At 35.2% G+C, this 12,278-nt stretch overlaps 1 protein-coding gene across 1 annotated transcript; it reads right to left on the reverse strand.

Annotated features, from left to right (window-relative positions):
* Positions 1 to 268: 268 nt before the first annotated feature.
* LOC120189499 (ethylene-responsive transcription factor ERF098-like) lies at positions 269 to 837 on the reverse strand. The gene has a single exon (XM_039192771.1). It carries the CDS (start codon positions 835 to 837, stop codon positions 385 to 387), a length of 453 nt encoding a protein of 150 aa, XP_039048702.1. The 3' UTR covers positions 269 to 384.
* Positions 838 to 12,278: the final 11,441 nt, after the last annotated feature.

Consider the following 12,278-nt stretch of genomic DNA (forward strand, 5'->3'; position numbering starts at 1 on the left):
GCAATTAAGCCAAAATAGCTTGAGAGCATCTAGTGATATTGTAAAAGCAACTGCATTTGCTCTAACTTCAATGTTTGCATTGTTCAAACATAACAATAATAAATAAATCCATAGCTACCGAATACAATAGATCTTCAACTATTAAATTGTAATTTCGACGTTTTAATCTTCATTTTCTTTTTCATGTTCAACTGGTTAGTATTAACTTGCCTCTTTCAAGAAGTGACAGAAGTGGGATGAAAACATCTGTGATTTATCATACTCATAAACATAATCAAGGGGGAAGGAACTCGTACTTGTAAGCTTAGTAGTTTACTTGAAGCTGGGGGAAATGAAAAAGAACTCAAAGCAAAACCAAAGTGCAGTGAACATTATTAAGAGCTTTCAATCTTTCCATTTTTTCTTCTTACTCTTCTCCTCTTCAGTTTCAAGTAGCTCCTCCAACACCTTGTCATCCAAATACTCGAACTCGAAAACCTGCTTCTGTTGTCCTCCGGACGACGAACTTCCTCCGTCAAAGCTCTTATTGACACCAACAGATGATGAAGGAGGAGGAGGATGTTGATATGGATATGGAGAGGATGATCCCCCCATGAGAAGAGGATAGTACTCGTGGGGGAAGTTCAAGATAGCCATATGACCTCGCAGATTGAATGCGGCTCGATCGTAGGCTCGAGCCGCCTCCTCTGCTGTATCAAATGTCCCTAGCCATAACCGTGAACCTTGCCTCGAAGGGTCTCGAATCTCAGATGCAAATTTTCCCCATGGCCTTCTTCTCACACCCCTATATTTTACTTCTTTTGCTTCCTCTTGCGTACTTCTATTTGAATCGTCCATCACACTTTCCCTAATTCACGTTTACCCTAAAAATGGAATTTTAGGTTTCAAATATGATAGTGAACCACTTGTAATTTGTAAGTTCCATTAATTGGTAAAGTTATTTATAGTAGAGAAAATGATCTCATCCGTGATTCCATAAATGAAACAAGCAACGACAAATATGCTTTCTGTAAGACATATTTTAATATAAATAAATGGTGAATTTTTTATGCAGCCAAATCGGATCTCACACACGTAAACCTAAAGAATCTGGTTTGACCACGAAGCTTCTTAGCTATAATGTCTGATTACACAAGTTCAAATTGTATTTGAATTTTTTTGCCAGTTTCGGTGATTATAAAGTTATAGTTATTCAGAATTTTCCTAACATATGATATTATATATACATTCTGCAGACGTAATTATTTAAATTCGAATTATTTAGGGGTCTAAACAACATTCTGTTTATCAATGAATTCACTTAATAAATTCTATAGTTAGATAAATTTTAGTTCAGTTATTTTTTTTAATATCTATATTATCAATATTAAGATTTATTCTTCCATTATTTCTTCCTACACCCATCCTCGATTATTTATTTAGTAAAATTAGAAGCATTTTTAAAATGTGATTTGGATTCTTAAACATTTTGGCACGAATAAAATATATATATCCCTATCAACTTGACCTTCCCTGTTGTTTTTATGACTTTGAAGATAGATTTGTAAGACAATTCTCGATCCCCATATCGAATAAGAATTGATGATAGATCTCTTGCACTACAAAACTTTCATCAAGAATATATTATACTTAACAAAGTACGTGGTGCGATAGAGAATATTATTCTAATTTTAGTTTGTATTAATTATCAAACCTGATTTTGAATAATTTTCCTTGTAATATTTTTATAAAATATAGAACGATTAAAGTTTTTCCCCCCAGAATGCATACTTTTATTAATAAGATGTATAACGTCCATTATCCAGGACAATCAAAACATAATTAACATGGACAACGTCCATGACCCAATACAGACAGAACAGACGGTCCCAATAGACCACAAAACAATCGAAGCTTCTTTTGAAGCGAACGATACGTTCAGATTCCAAATTTTTGGGAAATTTTTTCCTCTTCTAATATATTGTTTTGCTATTATACTTTGCAAAAGAAGCTTCGATTTTATTTCATAACAACTTAAAACCATCAACCTTACCCATGACTCCAGTCGCGTCCATTTTGCTTGTGAACCCAAAAGTTTCCCATTTTTGGTCCTCTTTTCTGGATGAAAGCGTCAACATGGCGTCCAAGCGCCATCCAAAGTCCTTTTCGATGCAGTTTTGTTGAGAGATTATGCGCATAAAATGTCATCGAACTACTCGCCTCCATCAAAATACTTATAACATCTAATAATTAGATTTTGGTTTTTTTTATGAGAGTTTTGAGTTTCATCTTCGTGTTCTCAAAATCTCCATAAAGAGGATTGAGCAAGGGTCGCTTTCACGTGTTAAAGTGTGTTTTTAATCTATAATTGAGTTTTTGTCTTTCTTATAAGAGTTTGATTAGTTTAGAGTCGAATAAATTTTAATTTTTCAAATTAATTTGAGTTTGAGTTATTTAAATTTGATTATTTTTGGTCGATTCATTATGTGTTCAGATCATTTTGAATTCTAATTAGTTTGAGTTTTGATCTTTTAACTCCTTTGGGAGCGTTTAAGAAGCTCAGGCTCTTAAGAGATTGAAAAGAAATGTGGATTCTTTTCATAATAAGAGATCTAATTTGGTATTTTCTTTGAAATAAGTTAATTTGATAATTATGATTCATATCAATTTATGTTATTTCATAGTTCAATTGATGACAACTTCTTCTTTTTTACCAAATGCATCGTAAGTTTAAAAGTTCAAATTTCCTTTTAATTTGTTAGCCTCACCAAGCGCATGCGCGCATATATATATATATATATATATATATATATATATATATATATGAGATGTTATTATATAATATAAAGCTCTTTAGTTTTACATATATAAGAACCGTTTGATAAGTGAAAATAGACAGTTGAAATTAATAGCAGGAAAGGAAAAAATATTCATTGAAAAACCGAATTAATCTCAATCATCTTTTTTCACTCATTCAACGATTTTAAATCTATATAAAATTAAAATAATTTTACACTAATTGTTTGAGAGCATCCTAACGTGTGTATATATATATATTCATGTTAAATTAACAATTTTGATAAGTGTTAATAAGGATGGAAGCACCTTTGATTTCCTACTGACTATCATGACCGAAGCTTTTCCATTGCTCAGCTCAAACTTTGAGTCTCGCTGAAAAGTCTCTCTTTACTTCCTCTTTAAATATATATATTTATAAAAAAAAAAAGTGAACATCAAGCACTATTATCGTCATAAAAGTTGGCCTCCTATAGCAATAATTATTCCCCCCTGCATCATATTTTGTAATTCCATTTAAATCTTTCTATATTCTCTATCTTCAATTTTGTTCCCTTTTTCTTTCAACTAATAATTAAAATATATAATCTTCAAAAAATAATAATTAAAACATAGTCTCACTTCTAGCAATTTCAAATCAAGTAGGGTATTCTACAACTACAAAGCGAGAAAATATTTGGCATATGACCAGTGAATCGATATTGGATCAAAATAAAAATATAAAAAGTTTGGAGTACTAATGTTAAAATAATAATAATAATTAATTACATGTAATGCAAAAATTATGATAACTATATATTTAATATATAAAAATAATAATTGTTTCCCATTTTTTTCACTAAGTCGTTGTATCCCTTTAACCCGACCTAAAAGAAATAGGTAGAATCTAGAGAGTCATGTTGAAATTTATCCCTCACAGAATTCGTGTTTGATTTAAAACTTAAAAAAAATTAACATTAAGATTATAGAAACATTCCTCAAATTAAATGTTCAATATATTTTTTTCAAAAAAAAAAAGTCTAAAAAAATATCTGACATAAATAATGAATATTCAAAAACATGTATAAATTGTTTCAAAAATAATTAAAATGTCCTAAGTCCCAAATTACATAAATCATAATAATACTTCTCAAATAAAAATACGTATAAAATCCAAAAGAAGGAATTCGAATAAAATTTTATAATAAATGTAATAATTTATTCTGAAAACAATGTAACTTTCCAAGTACCGGATCGCCTAATTACGAGTATCTGAAAAAGAAACTATGAGGGTGTAAACTATGAAGTTTTGTGTGTCTCTAAAGTGCAAACAAACATACAAGGTTCATATCACAAAATAATATGAGAGTCTGATTCAAAATATTTTATGGCAAGTAATATATTCAAATGTCAATGCACCCATACACCTTATACCGTCCGAAGAGTAGATTCCCGAGAACTGCTCAAATTACTAACACCATCTGAAGTGAAGTTTACCACAAATGTAACACCCCAATTTAGGGGCTAAATTTAAGAAAAATATAAATTGGTGGATTTAATTTGGTATTTTGAAAGAAATAAGGGATTAAATTGTAAAATTTTAAAGTTGGCAGACCGTTTTATGAAGTGCAGGAAGTTCAGTGGCTAAATTCTTGGTTTAACCATTTTTAAATATGAGATGTTATAAACCTCAATCCCCGTATGTTTTCTGGAAATTTTTCCAGTTTTCCCTCTCCCTCAACCCAACTTTGAACTCCGATCTACTCGCCGTCCGACCTCCAAACGACGAGCCGAAACAACCATCGTGTTCGTTGTCAACCGAGGAACAAAACCCCTCAAACCTTTCGTCGTGAATCATCGCCGTTCGTCGTGAATTTCAGTCGGAAGTATCGTCGGTAATAACTCGGTTTTAGTTGGTTTTTCATCGATTAACAACGATCGGGTCATCCGTTTACGACACCTCCCGCACCATCGTGTTCCTTGTGCCGTTCCGAGTCCACTGGTGTTCTCCTTTTTCTCCGGCGGCGGCGGCGCGTTGGGAGGTGAACCGGTCAAACTTCCCGATTTGTTGAAATCGAGCTCTCCGCCGTTCAAAATTGTGAACCGAGCTTTGTAAGTATCTCGAAATCGCTCAAAATAATTTTTAGAAATTTTTCTGGGATTTTATCACTGTTCACGAGCCCCCACGCGCCGCCACTGCGCGTGGGGAAGGAAAAAGTGACCGGTTTGACCGGTTTTGGAACTGTTTTGACCGGTTTGACCGGTCACAACCCGACCCGACCCGTTTACCCGACCCGTTGACCCGACCCGACCCGTTGACCCGACCCGTTGACCCGTTGACCGTTGACCGGAGTTGACCACTGTTGACCAAAACTTTGACTGGCTTTGATCGGGCATTAAACGACCTTTGACTTCGACCGAGTATACCTATTCTGACATTTTTCGACGTTCCAAATCCGATTCCGCTATCCGTTTTTCAAAATTCGAACCCGAAGGCCTTGAAATTTTCAGTCAAACCCGTTGACTCTGATTTTGACCGAAAATTCCAAATTTCCGAAAAGTCATATTTTATGCTTTCGACGTCCTGAATCCGAATCCGAAGTCCGTTTCGCCAAATTCGAACTCGGTAAGCCATCTTCCACTAATTTATCACCCGATTCGATCCGTTTATCGTAATTAAGCTCCGTTTCTGATATAATTTATGTTGATATGTATCTGAGGAATTATTGGAAGTGAATTGAAGATCAAAGGCGTTCGAATGGAATTTTTATGGTCGATCAGTATTGCACGGAAATCGAGGTAATACTTTACTACCTCTTTATGCTTTATAGGACATGTTGGTATTGGTAAATGCATGAATGGAAATGTTTGGTCTCATATGTGTAATTAATGATGTTCTACACTCGATCTGAATACGGTAAAAAGGTTCAATAATTGATTATGGTTCAGATGACTTTTATAAGAAATTAAGGGATTGCTAGAATTAAATTACAAGTTGTGCTTAGTGGTAAAGAAATCAACCTGGATCTGTAAATTATAATTTATTTCATCAAAGGTTAAATGTTAAAGGCATTTGGATGTGAATTTATGAAAATACTCCGGTAGGGTAAAATTACAAAAATACCCTTGTGTTATAAAAACAAGATTGGAATATGGAAGTTAGATAAGAGGATTTACAGACATATTGATCTGATAAAAATATGATGTGCATAAGAAATGATAGTTATACGTAGACATTATGGATAACCGGTTTTTAACCCAAAGAGGTTTATGCAAGATACTAGAAGTGTGTTAAGGGAATTATTTCAAGATCAGAGATTGTTCAAGAAAGCAATTAATCATAAGATCTCTAAATTATATTATTTTCGTTAAGAGCTAATATCGAACTTATCTGGTTAAGAAATTACGGAAATGCCCTTAAGAGATAGAATAGTCTGAGATGACGCTGACTGAGAAAATACTTAGAGGATTCGTACTTAACTCGATTAAGTACAGATTTAATTGTTAAGATCCCGACTTAGTGCAGGAAAATTTCTGATATTCCGTTTGTAAAGTCTGAGAAGACACTTGACCTGAAAATATTTGAATAATGATTAAATACTTGAAGAGTAATTTATCAGGGGTATTCTGCTGTCAGAATTGTTCGAAAGGACTGAAGTAAATGATAAGATTGAATTAAATAATAAGATCGGATGGAAGGAAAAGATTGAAATACCGTAGATCTGTAAAATGACCAAAATACCCCTGTAATGGAAATGACCCAAGATTATCACCAAGCTCAGGAATGATTGGATATCCTCGAGCTCTGAAATGAATGGAATAAAACTAAATACCAAAATTACCAAAATACCCTCATGACCTATACCAAGTAAATGCCTTGGATTAATTAAGGAATCCAAATAAACATAGGTATTGGCATACCTTTAAAAGTAATGGAAAACAACTTAAGTGAGTAGATCAACCCTAAATCTATGTCAATACCTAAATAGCATAGATATTATTGGAATGTGTGTTCGTCTTCTTAAGTTTGGCTCGATGATAATTTTGGAAGTATTCAACTCAACTCAACTCTAGATCGCATTCAGTACTATGAATTGGACGTTTGTTAGTCAAATCAACCATGAAGACCAATCGAATGGAATGGAAGTACAACATGTATCTAAAATTCAGTAACGTCTAAATTACTCTGAAAAACCCGAAGTAACTGGAATGAATTTGACTGCTAAATAAGCTAAGTAACCTCAATGATCGAGGATTAAGTAAGTGAATTGGATAAGTCTGGAAATTTTGATGAGTTTATAAGATGTACTGTCCTTATGGAACATGAACTACAAATCAAGCACGTCAGTATTTCATGATATCGTGGAAGCTTGGAAATGAAATAAAGATCATTGGAAGATCTATTCAGCGATGATTCTGAAGGTGATCTATGAACAAGAATTTGTGGTATTAAAAAGTAAATACCCTGGAAGGGAAATGAATTGACCAGTGGATATAAATTGTTAAGGTTCTGAATCTTCGTTATCAAGTTGTTCGATTATCCGATCAATTGACATGGATACAAAGGATTCTGAATACCCTTCTGATTATGTACAACTTCTGAAAACTGTCCGAATAAGATATGATCCTGATAATTCACATTCTGAATAACTGATGATTCTGTCAGTTAATGAACTCTTCCAATAGTGATTCTAAATTTCAATATTCTATCGTTAAACTAAAGATTTGTGTTTCTCTGCCCGATAAGATTATCCTGTATCTCTAAATAATATTTGGAAACTCTAGTGTGTTCCTTACTTATATGAATATTTTATCTGATTCTGATTTGAATTATGTTTTGACATCTGATCTGAAATCTGTTCTGATTCCTAACCTGGATTCTGTTCTGATATCTGATCTGAATTATGTTTTGATTTCTGATATCTCCGTTTACCGACGGAGAAATGTTTTATCTGGGGGTTTATTGTTGGAGGAAGATTATCTGCAGACTCCTCGGCTTTGTGCTCAGGGTCTAAATGGCATGTGCGGTTGGGTGTATGGTTCTGGGGAACCTACACATTTATGATGTGAACGGATGGGGGTATATATATATATATATATATATATATATATATATATATATATGTTTTAAAAGATCTGTATCTTTTTACTGAATTTTTCGGGAACACACTAGAGAACCTGTTCTGATCTCCTGAACCTAGAAATCCGAAATATTTCCATCTGAAATGAATACTATTTGTTACTACATGCGATATCAATGGACCTCAGCTCAACATAAAGATCTGTAAATATCTGAACCAATAAGGAAAATATGTTTATCTGTATCACGTTTTTCAGCATCATCTGGTAGTTCTGTATTACTGAGCTTTTCGAAGCTCACTCTATTACTCACCTTTTCAGGTTAAAAGAATTGTACCAGTGCATCTATCGACTTCAGTAAGGGAGTTCTTCCGGTGTTGTTACAGAGTATGGTACATGTGATTAGGGGCATGTAATTGTATTTTGATTTATATACGAGTCTGGAAATATGTTTTATTTTTAAATAGTGACAAATGATTTTATAAGTTTTACATGTTCTGATAAAATGATTTAAATTTTCCGCTATTTTTACAATGGGTCGCTCCGGTGGCCCTAATGTGACACCCCGGATCGGATTTGGTTAGGTCACTGGATTCGAAGTAAAATTCACTCTGTCGGGTGAAAAACACTGAACTTTCCCTATTAATCCAAACCCAGTATGTCATGACAATATGAGATACATAGATAAAAAATTTAATCCGATCCTAATGTAAAAATATTTACATAATTCTAAATACCCAACATATAATCTCAACATAATTAATTATTTCCGTATGCAATATATCAATAAGAGAAAATCGCCTCAGTGACCAAAAAAAAGTTATAATATACGATTTTAACCAACTTTTTTTGGATTTGCCAAAATGACCAACAAAATCGCAACGCGAAATAAAAATCGCAACGCGATCCCCAGAATCGCAAATCAGTTTCCAAAATCGCAACGCGATTCTTGAAAATCGCAATGCGATAGTACAAATTCGCATTGCGATTTTCCAAAATCGCAACGCGAATATGAAAATCGCAACGCGAACACATAAATCGCAACGCGTAACCGTAAATCGCAACGTGTATCCGTAAATCGCAACGCGTATGGGTAAATCGCAATGCGTATCCGTATATCGCAACGCGTATCCGTAAATCGCAACGATAATACATAAAATCGCAACGCGTATCCGTAAATCGCAACGCGATAATTTAAAGCGCCATTATAATCGCTACGCGTATTTTATTTTCAAATTACAAAAAGAATATTAAGACAAAATCCCGTAATCGCAACTCATAACCTAAAACCTAAAATCACAACTCAGTCCCATCTCCATCTCTCACTCTCTACGGCGAAGAAATCCGTCCCATCTCCGAAGATTTCCGTCCCCATCTCCGGCGAAATCCCTCACAACCATTCACGGTCAGAAATCCCTCACAATATTCAGAAATGGAAAATCAACCTCCGAGGGTTAGTTTTTTTAATTATTTTTATTTTGAAATGTTTGCATTATTGTAGGTTTTTCATATTGAAACTGATGATAAGTTTACTGGTCATTTCAATAATAGATTAACCATTTCACTTAGATTTCATTTCGCGTTACGATTCTGTCGTTGCGATTTTCATTTCGCGTTGCTATTCTCTCGTTCCGATTTTCAAGTTAGTATTTGTCTTTGTCTTTGTTCTGTCTTTTGGTTGAAGTAATGCAATCCATTCAAGTTTCAATTTGCAGAAGAGTCGCAACGAGATAAATGAAAATCGCAACGAGAGAATGACTGTCGCAACGAGAGAAATGAAAAGCGCAACGAGAGAATCGCAACGCGAAATGAAATCGCAACGAGAGAATCGCAACGCGAAACCAAAATCGCATTGCGATTTTCATTTCGCGTTGCGATTCTCTCGTTGCGATTTTCATTTCGCGTTGCGATTCTCTCGTTGCGATTGTCATCTCGCGTTGCGATTCTCTCGTTGCGATTTTCATTTCAACCAAAAGACAAAACGTGTTGCAAATTTTAGTTTCAAGAATAAACTACTACTTTTTATGTTTATTGTTTTTGGTATATCTTCACAGTGTAGTTTTTGGTATATCTAACTTGGTATGTTTATTGTTTTTGTAGAAATTTTTTTCGGCTCAATTGACCTTGAGAAATAAAGTCAGCCTGGCCACTACAATTGCAAAGAAGCTTTCACCTGCTCAAAGACAATTGTTTGAGGAAACCTGCTTCGGGCCATGGCTGAGAGTACAGCATCCGGGTGGAGATGCTAATTTGACCCATTTGTGGCTTCAGACCATGACATCAAATCTACCCGACAGTATACAACGTGGTGAGGAAGAGATATGGTTTCATTTTCCACCAGCGTATACTTGTTTTGGGCGGAAGGAGTTCTGCTTAATCACTGGTCTACGATTCGGACACGATGATGTAGGCCGGTACACTCGTCATATCGCCCGCCCATCATGGTTATCCCGGGTTTTTCCGGATGAGTCAATGGAGAAGCCGAACCTACATGTCGACGACCTGAAGAAATTGTTTAATAAGAAAGCTGGTTTCACTCGGATGGATGACGTCGATGTTGTCCGAGTATGCCTTCTACTACTTGTGTATGCCGGCTTTTTAGGCAGAGAGGCCAGACAACCTATTCATCGGGAGCTAATAATATTGGTAGAGGACCTGAATGCATGGAATCTGTTTCCGTGGGGTTCGTATATATGGAAAGCTACCTGGACTAAGTTGTCGTCTGCCTTGATGACCGCAAAAGTTTGCGGGGCGATGGGTCCAAATACACTTGTCAGGCTTTGTTTGGGCCTTTAAGGTAAGAATTTCTATATAATGTTTCTAAAATTATAATTAATTATTTAACAATTACTAATTTTGTTATTATATTGTTTGTAGATTTGGATATTCGAGGCTTTCCCCAGCATGCGTACATATGCAATAAAAACGTCAAATGATATTCCCAGGGCTATTTCCTGGAAGAGGAAAACTCTGTTGGATTGGGAAGACTTAATACCATATGCCACAATAAATAATGTAAGTTAACACAAATACTTTCATATAATATATAAACAAGTTATTAATAGTAGACGTTTAACTTTGTTTGAGTTTTTATATTTTAGGAGGCTAACATTCCATTACAAAGACTGACACCCACGGAGGAAGAGCTTGCCACTGATTGGTGGCAAGCTAGTCAGAATTTTTTTGATGGCACGGATGATGAGCAGCATCCACTTCCTCCAATTCGAGAGCCATCACCTCACCTAGAGCCATCACCCGATCGACCCGACTATACACCTCTAGAACGAGAGCCATCACCTATCCCGTCACATCATCGAGCCTCTTCTCCACCATCACCTCATGATAGGCGACCGGAAAAGATGCCACGACTCCTATCTCCCTGTTCTCCACCTCCACCTCAACGGGATGAGTCAAGGGAGTTACGTGATGAGGTCAATGCCTTGCGTGAGGAGATCGGTACTCTACGCGATAACGATGGTGCATGGCGTGTGGAGGTGTCAACTTTACGTGGTGAGGTTGCCGCTTACGTGAGATGATAGTATCGTTGCAGAATGAGGTTCATACTCTACGCAACGAGGTAAGTTTAAGATTTCCATATTTAACTTAATGATAAATTTACTCGTAATTTCACTTAGATTAGCCATTTCACTTAGATTGCTTAGTAAATTTATTCGGTTGCTGCCAATTCTGCTAAACTGTGTATTCTTTAACACTGTGAAATAGTATTTGTCTTTGTTTTGTCTTTTGGTTGAAGTAAATTTGTTCGGTTGCTGCCAATTCTGCTAAACTGTGTATTCTTTAACACTGTGAAATAGTATTTGTCTTTGTTTTGTCTTTTGGTTGAAAGTAAATTTGTTCGGTTGCTGCCAATTCTGCTAAACTGTGTATTCTATAACACTGTGAAATAGTATTTGTCTTTGTTTTGTCTTTTGGTTGAAAGTAAATTTGTTCGGTTGCTGCCAATTCTGCTAAACTGTGTATTCTTTAACACTGTGAAATAGTATTTGTCTTTGTTTTGTCTTTGGTTGAAAGTAAATTTATCCATTCAAGTTTCAATTTGCAGAAGAAGAAATAGTTTACTTTCGCAACACGAAACTTAAAATCGCAACGCGAAACCAAAATCGCAACGCGAAATGAAAATCGCAACGACAGAATCGCAACGCGAAACCAAAATCGCAACGACAAGATCGCAACGCGAAACCAAAATCGCATTGCGATTTTCATTTCGCGTTGCGATTCTTCGTTGCGATTTTGGTTTCGCGTTGCGATTCTTTCGTGCGATTTTCATTTCGCGTTGCGATTTTGGTTTCGCGTTGCGATTTTAAGTTTCGTGTTGCGAAAGTAAACTATTTCTTCTTCTGCAAATTGAAACTTGAATGGATAAATTTACTTTCAACCAAAAGACAAAACAAAGACAATACTAACTTCAGGGTATTAGTTTGAAA

Source organism: Hibiscus syriacus, unplaced genomic scaffold (genome assembly GCF_006381635.1).
Source record: "Hibiscus syriacus cultivar Baekdansim isolate YM2019G1 unplaced genomic scaffold, ASM638163v2 tig00116958_pilon, whole genome shotgun sequence".
Taxonomy (NCBI): domain Eukaryota; kingdom Viridiplantae; phylum Streptophyta; class Magnoliopsida; order Malvales; family Malvaceae; genus Hibiscus; species Hibiscus syriacus.

Excerpts from the sequence above, each read along its gene's own strand:
- LOC120189499 (XM_039192771.1), bottom strand. The coding sequence starts at position 837 with ATGGACGATTCAAATAGAAGTACGCAAGAGGAAGCAAAAGAAGTAAAA.